The 26,013-nt window shown below is 32.8% G+C and overlaps 1 protein-coding gene across 1 annotated transcript in view; it reads left to right on the top strand.

Moving 5' to 3' along the window:
• The window catches only part of su(f) (cleavage stimulation factor subunit su(f)), a 139,770-nt gene that overhangs the window by 86,486 nt on the left and 27,271 nt on the right, over positions 1 to 26,013 (top strand). The window contains exons 4-12 of the mRNA XM_085812206.1: positions 9,447 to 9,479; positions 11,954 to 12,051; positions 13,564 to 13,665; positions 17,836 to 17,962; positions 18,114 to 18,272; positions 23,481 to 23,562; positions 25,260 to 25,369; positions 25,631 to 25,747; positions 25,837 to 25,911. Coding sequence (XP_085668332.1) covers positions 9,447 to 9,479; positions 11,954 to 12,051; positions 13,564 to 13,665; positions 17,836 to 17,962; positions 18,114 to 18,272; positions 23,481 to 23,562; positions 25,260 to 25,369; positions 25,631 to 25,747; positions 25,837 to 25,911 — 903 coding nt within the window. The remainder of the gene's footprint in view (positions 1 to 9,446; positions 9,480 to 11,953; positions 12,052 to 13,563; positions 13,666 to 17,835; positions 17,963 to 18,113; positions 18,273 to 23,480; positions 23,563 to 25,259; positions 25,370 to 25,630; positions 25,748 to 25,836; positions 25,912 to 26,013) is intronic.

Here is a 26,013-nt window from a genome sequence, read left to right as displayed (position 1 = left end):
ACAGAATAAAAGATTCTTTTCCCTCAAACAAATTATGAAACTGATTTAAACTGAATTCAGAAGAGATTTCTTTTGTGGCGTGTATACGTACGTACGTAAGTTTGTGTACGTATCTCGCATAACTCAAAAACGAGTAGCCTCAGGCCGTTGAAATCCTTTCTAAAAGACCGCTCATGAAATTTAAAAAAAAAAAAAAAAAAAAAAAAAAAAAAAAGGAAGATTAATGAATATACTTTCGATTTACTTCTACTAAAATAAAACAATAATAATTATAAACGGAGAGATATAAAGTAAATCAGAAAAAAAAATATTTGGTTTCTCTACTCGAAGAAAAAACATTCAGTTGCCCAGTACAAGAGTTATAAATTTTTATTTTCTTGGGACTTAACTTTTCTAAACACAAAACAGTAGATATAAAGATGTATTTATTCATATTTCTATGTAATCATGTTAATCACATATTCATTAATTTACTTCAAAAATACACAGTCAAAAACCTGACTCATTATTTTTAAAACGATATAAATCTGGACTTGTGGTTCTCATAAAATCTAATCATGAAGCTCCCCTCGTTTTGAAGTTAGGCCATCCCTGCTATATACTTATAGAACTTAGATTAGAAAGTGCGTTTTCCCTCGCGTAACAATCTTTCTTCAGCAGACAATACCACATTATCTCTTGGAAGGACGGAAAAAAAGGATCTTGTTACGCAAGAGAAATGTTCAACTTAACTACTGCTCAAGCAGTTTAAGATTGAAGACTCAACGCATTTTATCATCTGAGTTCTGTAAGCATAAAGAGTCATTGAATATTCCAAAATATAAAAATACACGTTTCAGGGCGGCACGATGAAGTGTGAAATTCCAAAACGTCATCTTATTCTCTTGGTTCATAATAATACATCTTAAAAAGTCAAACTTAACTATACCGTTCTTGCTACGATCTAAGAAAGATACCTAATTAAGGATTGCATGCAATTAACTCCGTTGAAAAATCTACTAAAAACGATGGTGCAGGTTATTTTTCTTCATATTTCTTCCACTTAAAGAATCATTAGTTTGGTAACAGAGAAATCTCCGCAATTTATCAGGCTCTCCAAAAAACATCCTTGAAAAGTTAAAAACACAAATTTATCCTCTTGATAGATTCTCAAGTTGAGATCCAAGACATTGAAAGTTACAATTTGTATGCTTCCCCCCTGAGTATGGTTACAAAATAATCATTGACACTGCCATATCTGTCTGGTATAAAAATAGTCATTGTGGCTCGCCTGGAAATGAAAACGCAGGTAGACGCAAACCAGTTTATCTGCGTTTTCAGAACTGTTGAACCCTGTTTACTCATTGACTCAGTTAAAAAATTTGAAAATGTTGCTTGAGCAAAGTATCTGTAAGAAGGAAGTAGTTTTGATAAGGAGACAACTATTGGCAAGTCGTTGGGATTGTTTATCGGGTACATGCAGGTTTGTCGTCTAACCTGGTGATGACTATTTAAAAGCCGACTTGTATCGTACAGGTCTCTAGTATCTTTAGAGTTTATTTTATCTTGTAAAAATGTTGGTATGACTGGCGAGTATCTTTGTTTTCACTCAGTCTTTTACTGGACGGATGTATTTCCTATTATAAGATGCTTTCCAGTCTTGGAAATATTTCATTTTTGTACTGGACTGCAAGGCACTACATTCTTGAAAGATCTAGAGTAGACTGTCTGTACGCAGGGCTGTCTGAAACGTTTCCAACCTAACAAAGAAAAAAGGCATTTTTCTCCAAAATTACCTTTATTTTTCGACATAGTCTTCTTGTAAGTCTACACATTTGTTCTAGCGATGTTCTCATCCTTTTGACCCGCCCAAATAATGTATGGAATCTTTCTCTGCAAAGTCTCCGCATTTGACGAAAATCTTTGAAACAAGACCAGACCAGTTGATTGGCTAGGTGGCATTAAGCAACCTCCGCTGCTTTAACCGCCGCTTTTGAAAAAATGCCTTAAGGCCTTGGGGGTGATTATATGAAAAATTAAGGTAAAACACCGAGCCGTTAAAGACGAAACTAGACTTGCACATGAGGTGCGATTTTGACAAAGAATGTGTATCGTTAAGTAGGAAAGCTTCGCAGCAGCAGGAGGGGCTCCCTCCGAACGAAAAGAGACACAACTGCGCATGCGTGAAATATCTGTCATCAAAAAGCGACAAAGCTCGAAGCAGATATCAAAGTTCGAACAGGTTCGACGGTCACATTTATCAAAAGTTTAAAGCTGTGTGACTCCATTTTTTCCCCCTACATATTGACAGATATAAAATCAGACATCAAACTGCGGTATGGATAATACAAGTTCAACTAGTAAAGCAAAAAAGCACGAAAATTCGAGTTTAAATTATCGCGAAAAGTCAAAGAATGATTCATCTTAACCCGTATTCCTCAATTTCCTGTACACGTGGCGGAGGTGGAAAATCTCGGCCAGGTATATCACAAAGGGGGAAATTCTCGCCAACAGGTTCCGTCGCCAAATCCCTTGGCGAATTGTCCCTCTCCTTTCTAGCGGCGCAGAAGACAAACTGGTTTACATTACGTCTATGGAGCCTTTCCTTCTTTACATAGACTTTCTTTGATTTTGAGGAAGTAAGTGGATAGCGGCCGTCGAGCTAATTCGAGGAAGAGGAGATGACATGCGATTCGTTGGAGCCAGTCACGTGGGTGGTCACCCACCCAAGTACTGACCCCGTTAGAAGCTGCTAGAAACTGAAGAGGTGAATGTAGAACAGGAAAAAATCTTTGAGCTGAGACAATTAACCTTCTATTTCGGCAATTTCCATAAGGTACTGGATGGCTTGAAAACCTATCATAAGTTTTTCAGTTCTAAGTTTCTAACTTTCCTTAATTTCTCGATCATGATCATAAGTTTCTTCTTGTGGGAAAAAATGCCTGCGTTTTGGGAGAAAACTTGAAAGGTCTGGAACACACTATCTTGATTTTCTTCTGAGGGTTTGTTCTTCAAGATACTACTGAAAGTGGCTTTACTATTATCTTGTGGGTCATTAGTCTTCATGCCATTAAGTTGAGGGAAGTTTTCTAGATTTTTCTCCAGAACTGAGATTCTATTTTTTGGCTGGGGTTTCTGAAGATCTTTTTCTTGTGGATTTCTCTTTTGGTAGCCCGGGCATCCTGTAAAGGAACTAACGTGGTTTGATTGGCAAAAGACGCACTTTGGTGAATCTTCCTTCTTTAGATTATACTCCTTCGTTCTATGGTTAAGTCCTTATTTACAACAGCGCGCTGAATGGTGGCAGGGCATCTATGCTGAGTGTGCCCGTACCTCTGGCATTTATAGCACTGGGTAGGGCGCCTTCCTGAATTTCTAAATTTCTCTATTCGGACGTTAAAACTAAAGATGTTCTTTACGTTATATATTGCATTACCTTCAGGTGAGTTACCTAATTCTATGAAGTAGAGTGGAAGGTTTTTCATAAGTTTCTCCTGATTTCTTTGTGAACTGTTTGATTTTCCTTACTGGGAATTTTCTATCCGTTAGATTGTGAAATATTTCCTCTTCGGGGATGATTTCAGGGATATTCTTAATCACGGCTTTTATAGTTCTTTCATTATCGAAAAGATGGGTATGATAACTCATTTTTAGTTGATCGAGCGTTAACGTAATATTCCTGTGGTCTTCGATGTTTTTCGGATAAACGAAAATGGACTTCCTCCTAAGCTGAGATTCGTATTCTGCAATAAAATCTTTGACCTGCAAGTGCTTCTTTTAGCTTAGCGAATAACAACCAAAAAAAAGTCTCTTGGTGCCGTGTATGGCGAATAGGGCGGGTCATTAAGTACTTCAAACCAAGTTCATGGATTTTCGCCATTGCAACCGCTTGCATACTATGCTCCGGTAATGGTTTTTCCCTTTTAAAGATAATCTATTAAGACAATCCCATGGCTGTGCCAGAAAACTGTTGCCATTATTTCCCCAGCAGAAAGAACAGTTGTCCCCCTATTTTGGAGCAGATTCTCCTTTTACAGCCCACAGTTTTGACTATGATTTTGTTCCTGGGCTGTAATGATGAATACGGGTTTCATCCACAGTGACTAATAGAAGTGAAAACTCCAATTTATTGCTCCAACAGATCGGTGAATATATTCATTCGCACACGTTTTGGGTCGACAGTGAGCAAACGCGGCATCCATCGTGCATCTAGCTTGCGCGTATCTAAATCTTGATTCATTATGTGGCAAGCACATTCTTTGGACATGCTCATAGCCTCTATTATCTTTCTAACCTTAATTCGACGGTAATCCAGCACCATTTGGTGGATTTTAGCGATGTTTTCTTCGGTAGTTGCAGTTTTTGGCCGTTCCGAACGTTCATCGTCTCCTAAGCTGGTACGGCCATGTTTAAATTCAGCTGCCCAAACAAAATTTCACAGTAGTAAATGATAGTGCAGAGTCCTCGTACACTATGACCAACTTCTCTTTAATCTGAGTAGGCGTATTACCTTTCAAAAACAAGTATCTAATGACATCACGATACTCGACTTCTTCCATTTTTGCAAAAAGGGTCACATCAGCTCACAAAACTAACTGTCAAACAAACAATTCGCGTTCAAAAAAGCTTAGATTTTGATTGTTAGTTATCAGTTGATGCCCAAAGAAGTCCTCCCCCACCCCATTTCGGTTGATTTGAGCTGCCGTCGAGGTCGGAAACTTTTCAGACAGCCCTCATTATAAATATGCAGTGGATGGACAAAAATATGGAAACACCTTGTGAAATGCATGTTTGAAAAGAAAGATTGATTTTAATGAAATATGTAGGTGGTGTTGGCGTTTTTGGCTACTGATGCCACCTATACAACTTCGTAAATGTGCTAAACAGTTCAGTTGTTGTCGGAGTACTGTTATGTGAGGTTGTCATTGCATTATGACAGAGTTAACAGATTCGAACGTGGGCAAATTGTTGGAGACCGTATGGTAGGTGCTTCCGTAAGCAAGGTAGCCGAGGTGTTTAGTGTTTCAAGAGGTACTGTATCGAAGATTTATTCCGCATATTTGAAAAGCGGAAAAACATCATCTGCTAAATCACAGCGCGGACGAAAGTGTGTCCTGAGTGATCGTGACAGACAATCATTAAGGGCAATTGTGATGAAAAATAAGAAGACCACAGCTGCAAAAGTTACTGCTGAAATGAATGTTGCGTTACCGAACCCTGTGAGTACCAAAACAATTAAAAGGGAGCTTCATAAACAGGGAATTGCTGGCCGTGCTGCAATTGAGAAGCCACTCATCAGTGATGCTAATGCCCGTAACAGGAAAAGGTGGTGTTTAAGTCATAAAGCCTGGACTATAGAGCAGTGGAAGCGAGTAATATGGTCTGACGAGTCTTCTTTCACATTGTTTCCCACTTCTGGCCGAGTTTACGTCTGGAGAACGCCATCTCCAGCCTATAATACAGACTGCTTGTTGCCAAGAATGAAATATGGGGGGGGGGGTTCTGTTATGGTTTGGGCAGCCATATCGTGGTTCTCTGCTAGCCCCATGATAACTGTGTCAGGGCACATGACTGCCAAGACTTATGTGAACATTTTGGCCCATCAAGTTCATCTCATGGTACAAACTTTGTTCCCCGATGGTGATGGTGTCTTCCAAGACGACAAAGCCTCTGTTCACACAGCTCACATTGTCCAGGACTGGTTTTCTGAGCACGAGGATGAGTTGTCCCATCTCCCCTGGCCACCACAGTCACCAGACCTGAATATTATCGAACCTTTGTGGTCTACATTGGAACGTAAAGTGCGTTCTCGTTATCCACCGCCAACATCGTTATCTGAACTTGCCACCGTTTTGCAGGAAGAATGGTATAATATTCCCTTGGCAAGCATACAGGAACTGTATTTATCCATTTCGAGTAGACTCCAAGCTGTTTTGTATGCCAACGGGTTTCCTACACCATATTAAGCAAAGAAACATGTTTTTTTAAAGGTGTTTCCATATTTTTGTCCAACCCTTGTATGTTACCGTGAAAGACCGAAATTGGAGAATGTCGACATTCACCGGAGAATATCAATATTCACCAAATACGTCGGTGAAAGACCGAATATTTCACTACATTCTTGTATATTCGGACCCTCACCGGTGTATGTCGACAATCACAGATATGCTCTGGTGAAAGTCGAAAAGAGAGGTCATAAAGTGCCATAATAGTTTTAAGTTGTTGCAATAAATAAGATTTGAATCACATAATTTAGTAAGTTTTTTATGACTGTTATTTTATTTTCTCATTTAGAACGTACTGTATAATTAAGTAAGTTTTTAACTTCTCTTATTTTCCTTTCTCATTTTGAATGTACTGTGTGTTTTAGGTTCTCATGTTCTTATTTCCAGTTTCAAGTGCGTTTATTCGCGACTGAATGACGGAGAAGAAAATATAATATTGTTATATGTTCAACATTCACTATTAGTACATGGTGAATGTCGACATTGACCGGTTAAGTCAGAAATAAGAGTATTTGGAAAATATTTCGGAAATACACCAAGCGACTATGTGAATGTTGACATTCACCGGTGAAAGTCGGCATTCTCCAGATTTCGGTGTTTCACCGTAACATATACATTATTTTCTATGTTAGAGCTTTGCTTTCGTTTATCTCTTCTGGTTTTGTCAGTGACTTATTTGTCGAAGACATACATGTAAATTCTTGAAATCAAGGGTCCACTTCGTAAAATGTATTTTGTTCAATTGTAATTATACTTTCGATATAAAAAATTGTATCAATTGTATGAAGTAAAATTCAAAAACTTGTTAATCGAAACTGCGTTAAAGTGAGAAATTATTAATTACATATAGTCGTTTTTTTCTCTTTTTCCCTCCATTTTCTTAATATTATGGAAAATGATTTATCTTCTTTAAATGAATTCAACATAAAAATTGGTTAAAAATTCAACATAAAAATGTACGAAAAAAAAAAAAAAATCCGAAAGATTCAGATATTAACGTCCGCCGAAAAGGGCTCTTTTAAAATTTAATAGGGTTTATCAACAGCAGGGCTGGGTTAAACAATATAAACACTTGCTTAGGACATCCAGGGTACAAAGTAAAAGAAGTACTGTAATCGCGAAAATTTTCCGGTGTCGTATTTCAACGAAAGTATCCATTTTGACCGCTACCGAATGCAATTTAACGATGTTTTGGCGTGATATCTGTATGTAAGAACATAATAAAGAACTCTTTTTCCCAAAATGGCTTGCAAAAAGAATTTAAAATGGATTCAGAAGAGGTTTTCTTCGTGATGATACGTACGTACATATGTATGTATGTATCTCGTATAACTCAAAAACGAGTATTCTCAGAACGTTGAAATGTTATATATAGTACTGCTATAGCATGTAGTTGTGCACCCCCCTTTTTGGGCAATCGGCCGCACGAAATGTATATCTTTTCACTAAAGTTTTATAATTTCACTTGCGTTTTGAATTCTTGGAATTATGTGCTGTCTGTTTAAAAATAAAATTTGATTTAAATTTTTCACTGAAGTATTTTATTATTTAAGGCACAAGATTCTGATAAGAATTTATTTTTTCGTTGCTTTGGAGAGGGGCCAGAATTTTCGGTGAACTACGTATTATAATTAAAATACATTGAAATGGATACAGAAAAGGAAGGATTTTTGTGGAAGAGAGATTTTAATCGATTTCCTCTTCTACTATGTTCGTTTTTCTTTAAATTTCCTTAATTGTTTGAATTGGGATATTGCTTATTTGAAAAGTTTTGGTTTTTAACATTTTAAAAATTATTTATTGTATTTATAGAACTATTTGAAATTTATAAATATGAATTTCAAATTTGTGGTCTTTGTGAAAAATTAGTTCTATATTTCTTGGCAGTAACTAATGTCTTTACCAGGCATGTTTCTATTTTGTTTTTTAAAAAATTCTTTTGTAATTTTATATATATATATATGTAATATAATTGATATAATAATATATTTCAAATTTGTGGTCTTTGTGAAAAATTAGTTCACAAATATATCAATATATATATATATATATATATATATATACCCACTCTGTTACTAGGCTCAGTGAGCTCAATTTTTTTTATTCTTATATGCTGGTAAATTGCTCATTTTTTGCTTTACAAATTATTGAATTATGTTGTTCCTATCATTTGGTTAAGGTTTCTATGTCTTTAATTAAGCTGCATGCAATAGTTGTAGAATTATCGAGAATTTAAAAGTTGTTTAAGTGCGGCTAAGCTGATTTTTTTTTTTCTTTCCCCTCCAAATATCTTAGTTTTTTCTTCAATAGCAGACGGATTAAATTTGAAGGATAAATATCTTGCATTTTGCGAAATGTCATCGGACTCGGATGAAAAAAGTGTAGCAACGAAAAATCGCGCTTTGAGACTAATAGCCATTGTGGGCTAAAAAACGTTTGAAGTTTTATAATCAATATTATTTAATCTTAAATTTTTGTTAATCCAAAATTTTCAGTGCATTTTGAAAAACAAAGCACACAATTTAGTAAACTTAAGACCGAATTTCACCAATTATTTAAGGATTTTTATTAATGTGATAGTTAAGAGTTATTTGATAAAAACCATAATTTTAAAAATAGAATTTCAATAAGAAGTCATGACTTTGTTACTACAGTTTAAGGAAAGTAGTTAGATTGTAAAGTCAATAGGTTATTTTAAGCAGAAGACGGGAAAAATGTGCAGCGCCATCACCGGACTCGAACCCTACCTATACGTGCCGAGCGTGCCAACCACGAAGGCATGCAGAAAGGAGGGAGAAAATGCCTTATGTACTTCCCCTTTTAAAAAGCGATTGGGGATTAGGAGACCCAGTCGCCAAGTCCTCGTGGTGAAAAATCATCATTCACCATCTTTTTAGTCGAGTGCCACTATAGCGTTATTACGATTATTTTGAAGCAGGAGTAAATGAAAAATGAGCAGTACCCTCCCCAGGACTCGAACCCTGGACCTCTTGAATACGCGCTGAGTGTGCTGACCGTTGCACCACATAGGCATGCCGAAAGGAAGGAGAAAATACCTTATAACATTAACATGCATGCCTGTTTTAAATGAACTGGATAGATAATTATTAGCTCTGTGGAAATAAGTTTATCAGAAGAAAATTATTTATTGTCTGCAGTTTGGATTTAATAAAGTGGGAGGTGCTTAATGATTGGGGATCCTGTTTTTTAGGGCAAAAGATATGTTTACTGTTTTAATGATGTAGGGATTCCTTGTAATGCGAAACCTTTCACGATTCCTACATTGGCGGCCCCATTAATCTGCCTCTAATTATTTACAGGAATAAAATAGTAATCAAAATATTACAAATGTGTGTGTGTGGGGGGGGAAATGGCAAATCAATAATATATTTTTGCTAAATATTTATTTCAAATTAATATAACATTTTGGTTCTACCTTCTAATTGTGTATTGTTTTTGCAGATGAAATCAAGAAATTATGAGAGAGTTGAAAAGGTAATGTAGCTTTTTAATTTGTTTAATATTAAATTATATTTCCAAATGGAAGTATATTATTTTCTATGTGTACGGAGGCTGTTCACACTTTTTTAGACAACTTTGCTTTGCTATTAAAAAAATCGCCTGCTTGGAAAAATTTTTGTAACTGCAACCATATTTTTGAAAGTGCAAATTATCGTCTGCTATTTTAGAATTTTGTTTTCATGCAAAATGGTGCTTTTAAAAAAGCAATAGATGGAAGGCTATGTTTGTATTCTTTTCGAAGAACTTTAATGCTAAAAGAAAATCTTCCAAGTCCAAAGGAGAATTTCATAATTATTAAAATACTCAGTTTCAACTGTAAACAAAGCGATTGATGCTGATTTGAATCTTAAGAATGAGAAAATCGTAATGTGTATCGTAGATCTCCACAATGTACAGCCGAAAGCAGAACGCGCTGCAAAATTCTCTATGAGAAACAATTATTCGGACAAAAATGAAAAAATTATTTTGACACAATAGATGAATTTCCAGGATGTATTTAAATGACAGCAATAGAGATCCATTTATTACCATCAAAGTGAAGAAAAAGCTTTACCAGCAAATTTAAAGAAAGAAGTTTTTCTTCGCTAGTGTATTCTCATTAGAATTGTTGAATTTAATCCTTGACTTTGCCTTTGCTGTATTTTCGCCTTGCGGGAGCGGTGTGATTGCATTCTAATTGACTTATTTACCGCGAATGGCCTTAGGGCATAAAATTGTACTATCAGGTAAAAAATCTATGTAATTGTATGCCAGTATTGAAAGAACCAATCAATCTCATAAGAAATGGCTGCGACTTGTTTTGAAAATGAGGCATAAAAGGTTACCAGCGAGGATATTCCTTTTGGCATTAGTTGTACCATTATTGGCGGCTTTATCGCCTGCGCCGGCAGAATGGAAAAGTACCGAAAAAAAGCTTTATTATCTTCGAAATTATGGTGTAGAAAGCTGGTGAAGAATAATTGTTATCAAATGGAACATTAACAACACAAAAAATTTAGGTAAAATATTTCTGTAAATGCAGTGGAAATCGGCTTAAAAATTTGCGAACAGCCTTAGCACAAGTATGAATTATCAAATGTAAGTTATGTTTTTGAAATTTCTTGGTTTGTTTTTATTTATGTACACGGAATAATTACATAGATCAGTTGTAGCAATACACTGCCATTTCCAAGATAATAGGGTAAATTTCAATTACTTCTGTGATAATTTTTTGCAGAAATTTTGAGCAATTATTGTAAACTTTGCTGTTCCACTATTTAATGTTTGTCCATTAGTTCTGAACATCTAGTATAAAATGTATGTGTATTTAGTAGTCTTTCAGCAAGAACACTCACACACCCATCTTCCGATTAGAGCTATTTATACTGAAACTGAAGTAGTGTCATATACTATGAGATTATGACATATTTATTCGCATTAAAAAATTCTGAAATTTGTTTTCTGTTAGAATCCTGGAGAACTGGTTTAAGTCCGTGAATATTTAAAACACCTATCACCCATGTCATGATATTTTAGAAAATTTTAAAGGACTGCACATAATTACTCAGTTTAGTTAAACACACGAGATCTATCTATTTAAACTGTATTCAGGTTTCATAGATAACACCTTAAAGGAGCATAGAATCCAAGGGTCCTATACCTTACCGTGCTGTCGTCTTCTTCTTCTTCTTCTTCTTTTTTTTTTTTTTTTTTTTAATTACCAATCCCTCAACAACGTTTTAGCAATGATAAATTTGAGGCAAAATATGATAAATTTAGCAATGATAAATGATAAATTCTTCCATGCTAGATGATAGATTAGGAAATGATCATGCTTAGTTATACCCGCATCGGAGTCCATTGGCACTTTCATTCAGCCTTTGCAAACCATCATACCACTCAGAATGGCCCAATTTAAGAAGAAATGGAAGAAGAATTTCAAGCTGCTCCTTCAGCATTTGTTGCTTGAAAAAGAAGTATATATTATACATAGATATTTTCAGTGTGTAAATAAGTTTATCCAAGATCACCAAAAAAAAAGGGGGGGAGGGTGGTAGTTTGTTCATTCTTGTGAATTTTCATTATTGGGCAATCAGTGAAGTTTAATTTATTAGAACATACTATTCATTGAAAGATTATTCGGTTTCATTAAGTAACAGTTTGAATTAACATTAAATTAATTAAAACACTTTGACAAAGTGTTTAAGACACACATATAATATACAACTTTGAAACATATATGTATTATTGCATAATGTATTTCTGTATAGCAGCTGTGAATTTAAATGTGTAAAAGAAAGTTAAAGATGTAAAAGAAAGATTGTTATTTGCCACATTTACTTTTCATACATGAGTTTATTTCATACTAAACAAAAATTCTTTTCCTGAAATATATTAATATGTAAAAAACAAATATGTTGCAGAAGCAGATTATGCATTTGTTCTAATAATTTCTTTTCTTATTTCAGTTGTTTACTCGATGCCTTGTTAAAGTTTTAAATATTGATTTGTGGAGGACTTATTTAAGTTATGTAAAAGAGACTAAAGGATCCCTACCTTCATATAGGTAATATATAATGGTTAATGTGCTTCAGATTTTATGATAGAGAAGTTAACATAGAACATAATTTTAGTATTTATTTAATATTATATTTTTAATTTTGTTTATTTCTTGACAATATCTTAAATATTTATTTTTTTTATTTATTAGATTTTTTTTTAATATAACTTTTAACATTAAAAGTAATAAAAATGTTGTAACGTTGCGCGCCTCCAACTTGCACGCAACCAAGGGGTGACTGTGAAAACAGGATAAAACACAGAGTCTTGTAAAGGGTTTAAGTCCCTTTTTATTCAACGTAATAAATTACAATTGCGTGCTCTTGACGCTTACAGACGGCGCCAACTCGGCGGTCAAATAAAAATAATAACCTGAAAAGAACTTAAAGACAAGACTCTAACTACGAGGCTCTCTAAAATAACTAACTCACCGCGTTTTACAACACCGCTGCTAATTCAGCAGACTTGAAGCTCACTTGAACGATTAACACTACTTCCCGCCAAGCACCTAGGCCGAAACGCGGGGTTCTTCAATTTCTCGCTAACTACCTCCGCGCTCGTGAAGTAAGAATATCACACACCGAACTTGTTTCCTTCCTATTTAAATCATAATACTTCCGCTGATAATTTGAATCCTTGCGCGTTCTACTAAAATTTACATATTCTGGCATTGGCAGTTCCAGGGGAAAGTAAGGCTTGACAGGAAAGATAGTTTAAACTTAAAATAAATGTTAGTTAAAATAAATATAAACCCTACAATGTGTTGTCTTTTTTTTTGGGGGGAAGGCATTCCTTCCATACTCATATGTTAAAATTTATTATAACTGTTGCTGTAACTTTAAGTGAATAATATAATATATTTGCTTATGATAATATTTTTTTCTTCAATTTATTTTCTAATATTAAACATTAATCAAAATATTTATATCAAAGTATTTATTTAATATTATATTTTATTTTTAATTTTGTTTATTTCTTGACAATATCTTAAATATTTAATTTTTTATTTATTAGATTTTTTTAAATATAACTTTTAACGTTAAAAGTAATAAAAATTTTTTGTCTTTTTTTGGGGGGGAAGGCATTTCTTCCATACTCATATGTTAAAATTTATTATAACTGTTGCTGTAACTTTAAGTGAATAATATAATATATTTGCTTCTGATAATATTTTTTTCTTCAATTTATTTTCTAATATTAAACATTAATCAATTTTTTTTAGGATAAAGTTTGTTATTTTATTTCTTTTGGAACTTAGATACAAGCAAAATACATTGTAGTTAAAAACTGGACAGTTAAGAATTGAAGTTAAATTTTCAATCTTGTTTAATTAAAAATTTTAGTAGGAAAAATTAAATCCTTTACAAACTTACATTTTACTGTACCTCATGAAAAATATCTAATAGTTAATGTGACTTATGTATAGATGCTATCAAGTTCGTTTTGCATTAAAAACTTTTGAATTTCATTGAAAATTATTATAGATTTTTTTATTTATTAAAATAAAATGTATTTACAGAGAAAAAATGGCTCAAGCATATGATTTTGCTTTAGAGAAGATGGGTATGGACATTATGTCCTATCCAATTTGGAATGATTATATTACATTCTTGAAAAATGTGTAAGTTTCTTTTTGTTCCTTTTATTGACATATATTGAAACATTTTTCTAATAATTAGTTTTACAATCCATTTTATTTTCTTTTTAGAAATCTTTTTTGAGTTATGATCAGAATTTTGTATTTTGGTTATTAATTTTTATATGGGATGCCTAATATAAATAGACTTCTTTTATAAGATTTTTTAACAGGTAGTCCCTCAAAGAATCAAACATAATTAAATATAATTTAATTACAGCATGAATTTCTGCAGATAATTTTGCGTATTTCTGAAGATTTTCTGAAAAGCCAAATTTTTTCATGATCATCAAATAAATTTGTGAATGTCAGATTTTTATATACTATTTTCGAATTACATTTATAACTATCGAATAATTTTTCAAATTTAGATCATTTTAATATTTATATTAATTGATTTAATTAGTAATGTAATATTTCATTAGAATTTATGCACAAAGTTGTATTGAAATTTTTTTCCAACTCCAAAATATAAATTGGAATCTTGAACCTTGAAATTGAAACTTAAATTGTTAAATGAATTCTGTTAATGTGATGTAGAAAAATATTTAGCATTTTTATTTGAAAATTTAAAGCATCACTTTTTTCAACAAGCTACAAGATTTTTTAAATGTTATATGTTTTATCTGGATTAGTTTAAATACTTGGACTCTTTAGAAAAACAATGAAGATTTGTTTAATTTTTACAGTTTCTTCATTTGAAGATAAAGAAAAACCATTACTTAAATTTACTTTATGTAAAAGAATTTTACATTTCAAGGAAAGTTTGAACAGTTGTTTCCCTGGACTACATAAAGTCACCATGTCATTAGGTCATTGCCCACAAAGAATACTGATACTATGGTATCTTTTATTAAAATTTAAAAGTATATTGCAGGGTAATAAACACTGCATTAAGATATAAAAAATCTATATACATATAATATAATTTATGAAAATGTCAGTCCTTTAAATGGAAATAATTGCATTAATGTCAGTGTCAGAACCTGACTACTTCATAAAGCTAAATATTTATAGTCTAAAACTTATTAATTATTTGCATAACTAATTTTTAAATTCATCAACTGTGAAATCTTTTGTGAAATTTGTGCATAAATCCCAAATTGTGAACTTTCTGTGATCTCCCACATGAATTTTGCTTTTTTTGCTGTGACAAAATTACTGTTATAACATGAATCTAGAACATGTTTGCAGTGTATCATAGTGCATTAAAAAGAGCAACTTCAATTATCCAGGGTCACTTGCCACGTGTCTCTTTAGGAATCCAGATTGTCAGATTACTCTACCGAAAACATATTATGTAGCTTCTTCTTCAAGTTAAATTTGTCAGGTATCGGACACCTCTGCTAAATAGTAGCATTTTGTGTCAAATGCACCAAAACCAGTGCCTCCTTGCTCCATTTGCTTGGGTTGCCTATTTTGTTTATAAAGTCTGACAGCCCTTTAATATACCTCAGGTGTAACTCTTTAGTATTGAGAATACCTAAAGTAGTCAAGCAAGTGAAGACAAGGGCATCACACTCATGTATAATATGACATGCTCTTTCCTTGTTCTTTCAGCACCTAGGGTCTCGTTGAAAAAGGCCCATAGTATGAAGGTGTTTTCTGAAATAGTAGTTCTCCTGTTTTTCCCATTTAAGGAAGACACTCTTTGCCCTCTTCGTATCGATACCACAAAAGAGTTTCACGCCTATTGGATTAAGGGATGATCCCTGTTTTGCAAGTTCATTTGCCATTTCATTACGTTCATTTCCCTTATGTTCTGGTACCCAGATTAGGATTACCTTGTTTCTGGTTGCCACTTCTTTAGAAGGTTTCTGCATTCCAAAATAAACTTTAATTTTATTTGAAATGAGTATAAAGCCTTTAGGTCTGCTTGACTGAGAGAAAATGAGAATCCACTTTACCTTGGTAGCCTTTCCTTATATTTATTTGTAGACAGTTAGTAATAGCGAGAACCTTTGCTTGGAAGACAGTGGCATATGCCCCGGAGACCTCCACAGAGATTAATTCTGGGTGATACACCATGTACTCCCAGTCCTGAGAGGTTGTCTTTCTTTGATCCAGATTAGATCATCGTATTTAAATTGAACAACTGAACATGTTGTCATTCCATTTATCCCTAGTAGGAAAAACTACCTCGAATGGTCTGTCAAACACGTTAAGTCATTTCCATGATGTCTGAAGGCATCAGGAGAGTAGGATCATGAATTTTCTTAGCAATACTGATATGATCTTTAGCAGTAGCCTTGTCATGCCATTGATTCTGCATCATTCTATACCCAGTCATTCTATCAACATTGCAAATGAAGATGTCCTAGGGAATCAACTCTAATATGATTTCTAATGCCCTGGTAGATGCTGAGGGCATTGCACCTGTGATACACGGGCAGACCAATCTTTGCAGACTTCCTAGCCTGACCTTCACAGCCACCGTGCACACCAGATTACTGAGGCATAAGTAATAATAAGTCTGATAATTGCAATATACATCCAAAACATCATTTTTGGCTGTAAATGCCCATTTTTGCCATGCATACATCTGCACGTCATGATTCATTATTTTTGCTTGATTAATTTTATAATCTATATGTTTATTCCAGGTGAGCTTTTAGTCAAGGTATAATCCTAAATACTTCATCTCAGAGCTCTTTTGATCTGGAATTCAAAGAGTTTTGGAATAAAAAATAAATAAATAAATAAATAAAATAATAATTTAAAAAAAGCCCATCCCATTTTCTTTTAAGTATGAATGGTACAAGATTGGTTTTTCTGTGTACTCACCTTCAGATCCCTCTTTATGCACCATTTACTTACATAACTTAATGCATTTTTCATAATTTGACAATTTTACCAAGGAGGAGTATGACAGTGTCAGCAGCATAGCCTTTGTGTAGTAGCCTGTGTGATTTAGGTGTTTGATGAGGCTATTTACTACTAGGTTCCAAAGTAATGGTGATTGAACACCATGTGGGCAGCTTCTGGTAGTCTTTTTTTCAAGTGATTCATCAAAGATGTTCATTTGAATAAATCTATCTGAAAGCAGGGTCTCGATCTATGTACACTGCCGCTCCCCCAAGTATCCCGCACTGCCGCTCCCAGTTCTATATCTCTCGTTCTACTGGGCTGATTGATGAAATTCAAATTGCGTTTTTCATGTCTCGAAAGTGCGACTTAAGATATATATTAGATTTATATGTAGGATTGTTCTAATATAGGTATTTTGACACAAAATAGGCACATCATTTCAGAAAAAGTCCGATTTTGTGTCAAAATACCTATATTAGAACAATGCTATTGAAAAATGCAATTTGAATTTCGTCAATCGGCCCAGTAGAACAGGAGATATAAAACTGTCCCCCTTTTTTTTTGCGCAGTGTACATAAAATATGGTTAATCCCAGGGTCTCTTAAAGCAGTAACGATGGATAGATGTGGAATATTATCAAAAGCACCTTGTTTATCAAAAAAGGTGGCCAAGACAACGTCCTTTCTATCCAGAGTGTCTTCAATCTTAGAAACAAGCTGATATAATTATGTTTCTGTAGATTTACCAGGTTGGTAGGCAAAAATTGTAGGTTATACAAGGGATTGTAATTACCCAGGTATTCTCTAATATGCCTGTCAATAATTTTCTCCATAATTTTAAGAAAGAATTAGTAATTTAAACCCATGTGAGCAGAGCTCAGTGGATTAGCAGTCCCCAAAATTTAGAATGAATCAAACTGAATAAATGTGACGACCTCCATCTGTATGGAGTACACTCACTCAAGAAAGTCAGAGGTTGTATTGATCCAAAGTATTAATTAATATTTTGTAGTTTTGAATTTCTTCATGAAACTGAAGAATATGTTATAATAGTAAGTACAGTGTAATATTAATTTCTTTTAATTGCTTTGTTGTCTCCAAACATTTAACCTGAATTCTCTTAACAGACTATGTTGTCTAAAACATATCACAATTACAAGCTCTGTAACACTGTACATGCCCAAATACTTTAATCACTCGATGAAAGATAGCACCAGGCATAATCACTAGATTATGATGCATTTAACAATGTTCAATAACTGATTTGAGTTTTGAAGTGGATTGTTTTCCTTTCAGAAGCAATCATTAAGTGATATTTCTCTTTTCTTAACATTTTTTATCCATGTAGGGAAGCTGTTGGAAGTTATGCTGAAAATCAAAGAATAACAGCTGTGAGGAAGGTTTATCAGAGAGGCATTGTGAACCCTATGACAAACATTGAACAACTTTGGAAAGATTATGTCAGCTACGAGCAGGTAAAAAAATGAAAATGAATTAAAATATTTTCATTGTTATTTTATTTAAGCTGATTATTCTACAGAGCTTTCTGATTTATTTAAAAAAATAATAGTGCTTAAAATAATAATTTTTTTGGAAGCATTAAAATATTTATTGCATCATTTGCAGAGTATTAATCCTATCATAGCTGATAAAATGATTCAAGATAGGAGTAGGGACTACATGAACGCTCGCAGAGTTGCTAAAGAGTACGAAGCGGTCACGAGAGGCTTAAATCGCAATGCACCTTCTACACCTCCTCAAGGGTTACCTGAAGAAGTTAAGCAGGTATGTTTTTTTTTTTTCACTTTTTATTTTAACATTAGAAATGACTATAACAATCTTTCATTTACTATTTTATATTATGTTACACTGCAATATCAGCAGGCTGGTTGCATAACATGACCTGCTTAATAAACCATGCAATAAATTTTTTATTTTATGATAGCTGTCATTTTACACAACTTAGCAGATTTTTATTCTCAGTTCTGTACAGCAAATGCTTTTTAATTTCTTTTTCCTAAAATTAATGCATATGCAACAAACTGAGAAATTTAAAAACAATATAGTCAAAAGTCGTTAATTCGGGCACCCATAATCCGGAATGATCTATAATCCGGACCTCAAAGCCAAAATCTTTCTGCGCATGCGCCGCGTTGACACGTGCACATAGGCATTTACACGTGCGCGCAAGACCTTTACGACTGCGCATATGCGTGTGAGCAAGCACAGAATACATTTTCACATGTGCGTTTAATGTATAACAGACGGTATAAGCTAAAATTATCTAATTATCTATTTCAGTTAATGTTGATGATTGCGTTGTTCCTGAATCTTCGAATTGGATCCGGCTTATTATTTTTTGCAGACTGTAAGACCAATTTTATAAAAGTAAGCTTGAACTTTCGATTATGTCAAATAGAATTTCCGATGCTGCAGCTCCCAAAAGATCTACAAAACGAAAGTATGTTTCAATGTCCATTAAACAAAAAGTGGAATTGCTACAAAAAATGGATAAAGGCATATCCTTTGTTTATCTAACTCTAACCGTTCCAAAATCTGTTTATCAATTTCACGCTGCTCTGTGGAGGGGGGGACATCGCGATGCGCAATGCACTGGAAGTTGATCTGTCAGCACTATCGTTATCTTCAGGGCAGATGTTTTTATTTTATTCGGCTTATAATTCCTTACTAAATGTAGTATTTCATCTCGATGTACTCCGTCTTTGATATGATTTAAATCAAATTCCTCGTCATTATAAATATCACGAATACAAATCAAATAGTTTTCTGGTTGCAATTTTCTAATTTCGGCTATGCGTAATGTATGCTTTACGCATGCGCGCGTTGAAAGAAATGTTTAATAAAGTAAACAAATAAATATTAAGCTTCTTTTTTTGTAAATTTTGATACCCTTTAGATCATAATTACTCATTATTTTATAAATTACGGTTTCATAGTTTTAATTTTATAATTTCTGCATGCCATCTTACCAGTTTTAAACTGATGATATATAATCCGGAATCGCCAAAGTTCCGATGAGTCCGGATTAAAGACTTTTGACTGTATATGCTTTTATTAACAATCATTTTCTGTTAATATAAATAATGTTTTTTTAATCATTCCTTATGTATCTCTACTATAGAACTTTCTTTTAACATAGTGATATTTTTAAAACCATACTGTTCCATCCAGTATCACAGTCATTACACTATTTATTTTATTTTAGAAATAATATGCAATCAGTTTTTTAAGAGCACTGCAATTCTTTGTAATATTAACACATAGCAAGAGAAAAATTAGTTTAATATGCCAATGAAATTTTTGTATGTAAGACCAAAATTAGATTTATCTCAGTTATATTTTTATTTTGGTGTAATGATTTTTTTTTTTTTTTTTTTTTTTTTTTTTTTTCCTAATTGCTAGCATAGTTGTGGAAAAACATGAAATTATGTGTAGACCTTAAGCAAGTGAATATTTTAGTAACTTCAATTTCCAGTTAATACTTTTTTATTAAGTTTTTTATACAAAATGAAGCATGTTAAAATTTTATGACATAAAACTGTTATAAAGCATTAAATTTGGAATATTCTTTAAATATTTTCCTTGATTTGTAGTGAAGTTAATTTTCTTACATTGTGCTATAATGCTTTTAAACTTTAAAAAGAATTTATTTTGCATTGTATTTGATCAGTTCCTAAACTTACATTCCTTTCTTTTTCATGCTAATGAATTCAAGAAACTGAGCATGTATATATAAATATTTAAAAGAGGAAAATAGTGTTGAAAAAATACTGCAGTATAGAATTACTCTGGTTTAATGGGTGTTATAACTGTACTGTTATCCCTAATTAACATTTTATGTACAGTTCTGTACAGCATACATATTTACATATATTACATACATAAAATCACTGATTTCTCAAAAACTTTTAAATAAAATTAAATGAATTTTTTTTAGATAATACAATAATCTACAGATTTCAGTGCCAAAACTTGTGCAAATTAGTGATTTTTTCTCTTTTTTTTTCTGGCCTATGGTGGGCACTTACCTATAGCAGCATTGGCCACTACTAAGGCCAGAAGTGGTGGCCATTTTTATTGTGGAGGCACCTAATAAGCAGCCACCACTACCTCCTATTAAGAGACAGATAATTTTACATCCATGCCTTCTCCGGGCCCTTCGGTATCGCAGTCAGCCTCTCTTAACCACTATACCGTTTGGGCAGGTGAAATTTATGAATTATTCATCAAGTCTTAATTTTGTTTGCAGTTTTCTTTTCCTAATTTTCTCTTTAAAGCTTGATTATTTGCACACAATAATTAAAACAAACAGCATTAAGAATTTTTAATATAAAGCTATTGTATTTTAAATATAATTATATATATATATATATATGTATTTTGTTATGTTCCTTTTCATTAATTTTTTTAATTGGGGTATTATTTGTTTAAAAGTTTTGGATTTAATATTTTTTAAATTCTTTGTTCCATTTAGAAGATTATTTGAAATTTATTAATTATGAATTTTACTTTAGACTTTGTGCAAAATTAGTTCTAAATTTCTTAACTTTGTCTTTACTATATATATATTATATGTGTGTCTGTATTAATGCTATAAATGAAACTTTTAAATTTTTTAACATCATTCCCCACCAGTAGCCTAATGGTTAAGGCTATTGAATACTGATTGTTTGTCCTGGGGTTGAACTCAGATGAATGGGCTGGCTGCATGATTTCAGGATTTTCTTTTTGCACATGACTATGAGCCAGTTTCTCAGATACATATAAAATAGCATGCAAAAGTATCCCTCATCTTCAGAAGATAGCCTGAGTATGCTTTATCATATCTAAATAACCCTAACCTGTAGAACCAGTGGCCAAGTGATTGAGACTACTGAATATTGGTAGTTCAACTGCATCTAAATCCATCTAAATAGGTTAGTTGCATCAGAGTTTTTCATAATTCTCCTTATGTATGATATGAGCCATGGGGAGCTGACTATGATACCAAAGGGCTAGGCTTCAAATCCCAGAGAATGCATGGATGTAAATTGTCTGCCCCCTCATAAGAGGTAATGGTGGCTGCCTGTTTAGGTGCCTCAATAAAATTACCACCACTTTTGACCTTAGTAGCAGCAAAAGCTTAAAAATGATTTGCGCTCACCATAAAATAAATAAATTAAAATAAAATAAAAATAAAACCTAGAAAATCCTACTTTAGGCATGTGCATTGTCACATTCAAATAAACTGGCCTTAACTCTTGGAATATCATTTCTATTGTTACTTACTTTTAACACTTTAAGGTGTATCTTGCCTCTTTTTCTTTTAAAAAAACTGTGTTTTCCTATAACTTCCTTTAGGTACTGTTGACATAATGCTAATGCTTCATTAGCATTCAAGTAATTTTATGTTTTTTTTTTTTTTTTTTTTTTTTCCCCTCAGTATCTGAATTTTTGTTATCTAAGTGAAATACACTCGAAATAATTTCATCATAAATCACTTGGAATTTAATAAGAGCCTCATCTTTGGAAGTTTAAAAGTTCAGGTATAATATAAATTAAAATTTGAAAAAGAAATTGATGAATGAAATAACATGAAACAGAGAGAAGAAAAAAGCATATGTTAGAATCAGACTCGGTGTCTGAATTTTTGTCAACTGGTTGAACTCTCTTATCAAAAAGCATTGATGAAACATTTGACATAAACAAATTCGCATATCACAGGCAAAATTACTTTCAGACTAAGTTGTGTCTGCATAATATTGTTTGATATTGCAGTTTAAGTTTGATATTTGTTTAAGTTTGATATTGCAATTGTTATAATTATTTAAGTTTGATATTGCAATTATTCATATAAAGCAGCAAAAGATACAGTTATATTAGTAGGGGCTTTTTGTTGTGATATATCAAAATTATTTTCCACCTTTATATTTTTAAAGAGTCGTGTACAGTCAAAAGTCGTTAATCCGGACTCGTCGGGACTTCGGCAATTCTGGATTATCGATTTTTCCGGATTTCCGATAAAATGGCATGCAGAAATTCTAAAATTAAAAATATGAAACCGTAATTTATGAAATAAAGAACAATTATGATCTAAAGGGTATTAAATTTACAAAAAAAAAAAAAAAAAAAGCTTAATATTTATTTGTTTACTTTATTAAACATTTCTTTCAATGTAAGTTGTTTAAGTTGCTTCGTTTTATGTGATAATGCTTTCTCTTTAATTCTATAAAAAGACATAATTTCTTGTTCAGTTACAAAGTTCCGCTGTTCAAGACCCGTAATTGCTGTGCCGAGAATGCCGACTAACTTGTCAATCGAAATTTTTTCGTTTTCACTAACCTCTCCGTCACCTTCTTTATGTCTTTATCCATTTTTTGCAGCAATTCCACTTTTTGTTTGATGGACATCGAAATGTACTTTCGTTTTGTAGATCCTTTGGGAGCTCCAGCATCGGAAATTCTATTTGACATAATCGAAAGTTCAAGTTTACTTTTATAAAATTGCTTTTACAGTCTGAAAAAGTAATAAGGCGGATCCAGTTCGAAGATTAAGGAATAACGCAATCATCAACATTAACTGAAATAAATAATTAGATAATTTTAGCTCATACCGTCCATTATACATTAAACACGCACGCAAAAACGTATTTTGCACTTGCGCACACGCACATGCGCAGTCGTAAAGGTCTTACGCGCACGCGTAAACACCTATGCGCATGTGTCAACGCGACACATGCGCAGAAAGTTTTTAGTTTTGGGGTCTGGATTATAGATCATTCTGGATTATGGGTGTCCGAATTAACGACTTTTGACTGTATATATAAATTTGAAGAAAGCAAAATTCACATATAGCATATTTAGCAAAATTCATGTATAGCATAAATTCATATAATTTCAAGTGTTCTATAATTTGTACTGCAAAACTGCAATGTGATTTAAAATATGAAAGGTTTTCCTGTGCGTGTAGTAATGAGCCATTTTAATATTTTAGGTGGATTTGTGGAAAAAATATATAACATGGGAAAAAAGTAATCCTCTGAGGACAGAAGACCATGCTATTCTCACAAAAAGAGGTAGATTTTTTATATCGGAGGAATTTTGCATCTTGATTTGATTATGCAGCTATAAATATATCAAAATCTTAAAAAAAATTGAAAGTCACATTATTTATTGCATTTTAATTTTTTTCATCGCACTAAATTCCTTTGAATATATTATTACGAAATGTCTAGCTTAAGTAAGATAGTTTCCCCACAAGGTGGGGAAGAACTTAATGAAAAGCTTGAGATTGAAATTCATGCTGAACTTTAATATGTATAAGTTTAAATTGTTATGTCGTTAATTTGTGTATATAACTTGTACATAGTGTAAATATTTTTTTTAAGTTATTTTATTTGTTTATTTTATTAGATTTTGTTTGTATGGAATCTGCCTTTTATATGCAGTCCTTGGGAGGGGAGCAGTGTCCAGCCATGGTAAGATAGCTTCCCCCACAAATGGGTTTAGGGTTGCCAGAAAATAACAAGGTTGCCATATTTGGCGAGAAATTGTCAATTTTGTGACAAAATTGGCAATACATTATTAGTGCCTTGTCTAACAAGTCCATCATCAGTTGGTCATTGGAGTATCAAGTCTAGTGAGTGCATCTTCGAGTCTATTGACTGCATTGCAAATTGTAGCAAGGAGAGTCTCGAGAGCATGTTGAGTTCCGAGAACGACCAAACAGAATCGGGAGCTGTACTTTGGTGCTTTGCCATGAAGCTGTCTTCACCGTTATAGCCTGAAGGCCGGAATTTCAAGAGTATGTTGAGTTCCGAGAACAACCGAACCAAGTGGGGGGAGCTGTACTCTGATACTTTGCCATGAAGCTGTCTTCACCGTTAGAGCCTGATAACCTGAAGGCTGTGCTGCTGATTGTTTCAGCATGTCAGTCATATGACCACGAATGTGCTTTTAGAACTGTCCTGAGTAATACTGGCTAATTAATTGTATTTTCATTCTTCATCAAGTGTTGTCAATCGCTCCAAATCCACGAACCCGTGTAAAACGCAACAATATGATAAAAGTAATAATTTTAAAAATTATGTAAATACAGAAAGATATAAATAATTCTTATATTCAACTCTAGAGGAAATCTAAATCTAACTTTTTGCAAGTGCAAATGGAAAAGAATGATAACGAATGTGTTTTATTTGAATGATGAATATGTGCCATTGCTAAAGTGCTGAAAAACAACAGCAAGCGCAAATAACTTTGATTTTTTTTTTTTTTTTTTCTTCTTTTTGTTCTTGGAAACTTGTTTATAGGTAACTGGAGAAAAATGTCTGATGAGTTAAAAGACTATTAATAATATTTTTCAGAAATTAGAATTCTTTATAAATCAACAATAAGTATTTTAATTCTCCAAACAGAAAAGTTGAGAAAAATGTTGAGTTGATTAAAATCGTATGAGCATACTTTTCTTTTATTTAATTTCCTATATACATCATAAAAGCAATCATAGAATCAGTTGCGAAGCTGTAACTTAATTACATTTTCACACTGAATTGTTTTCGATCTGTTTTGAAGTAGCATTGTATCTTAATATTTTGATTTAAAAGCTTATTATATTTGAGTGCTTTTAAATTACAAGTTATTGGTCTTCCTTTCTGTATTCTTCTGTTTTACTTTATTAATAAGATGATAAACTATCATCTGTTTAAGACAGTATAATGCTGTAATGTTTTTATAATGTATTTTTAGTATAATTAATATTATTTTCATATTTCAGTTATGTTTGCCTATGAACAGTGTTTATTATGTCTTGGACATCATCCTGATATATGGTATGAAGCAGCATTGTTCCTTGAACAGTCTAGTAAACTCCTGACAGAGAAAGGGGTTAGTTTTCATTCACTTTATCATTTGATTTGTTTTTTATTCAAATCAAATGCTTTCAGATACACTTATATCATATGAAATTCATTGACATAGCTGCAATGTGCCTATTTAGTTTTGGTTTTGAAGAAATTTTATTTGTTTAATCTATTCGGTATTATATCTTAGTTTCAGATTATTAATTTAAATACTATTTACTTCTCTCTGCATTGTATATCTGCAGTCAGTGAAGCTGTAAGTCAGGTAATTCTAATTTCTTTGCAGGATCTAGCTGCTGGTAAATTGTTTAGTGAAGAAGCTGCTGCTATTTATGAGCGTGCAACTACAACTTTTTTGAAGACAAACATGCTGTTATATTTTGCATATGCTGATTTTGAAGAAGTAAGATGTCTGATGTGTATATTTTTAAAGTAATTTGTGTATATGTATTTTCCCAATAGCATCACTGTCACAAATATTATATTTTTTAGGGTCGCATGAAATATGATAAAGTCCATCAAATTTATAATAAGTTCATTGAGAATCCAGACATTGATCCAACATTGGTAAGTATGAAAATTTTTTTTAATTTCTTTTATCTGTGAAGTATATGCTATTAAATTTCACAACAAAATATTTTTGCATGTAAAATTCTACTTTTCCCATTA

The sequence above is a fragment of the Stegodyphus dumicola genome, chromosome 2 (genome assembly GCF_044657685.1).
Source record: "Stegodyphus dumicola isolate Sdum_Otavi_A_Nest chromosome 2, ASM4465768v1".
Lineage (NCBI taxonomy): Eukaryota > Metazoa > Arthropoda > Arachnida > Araneae > Eresidae > Stegodyphus > Stegodyphus dumicola.
Note: the sequence above shows the minus strand (reverse complement) of the source record. Positions and strands in the feature narration are given on the sequence as shown.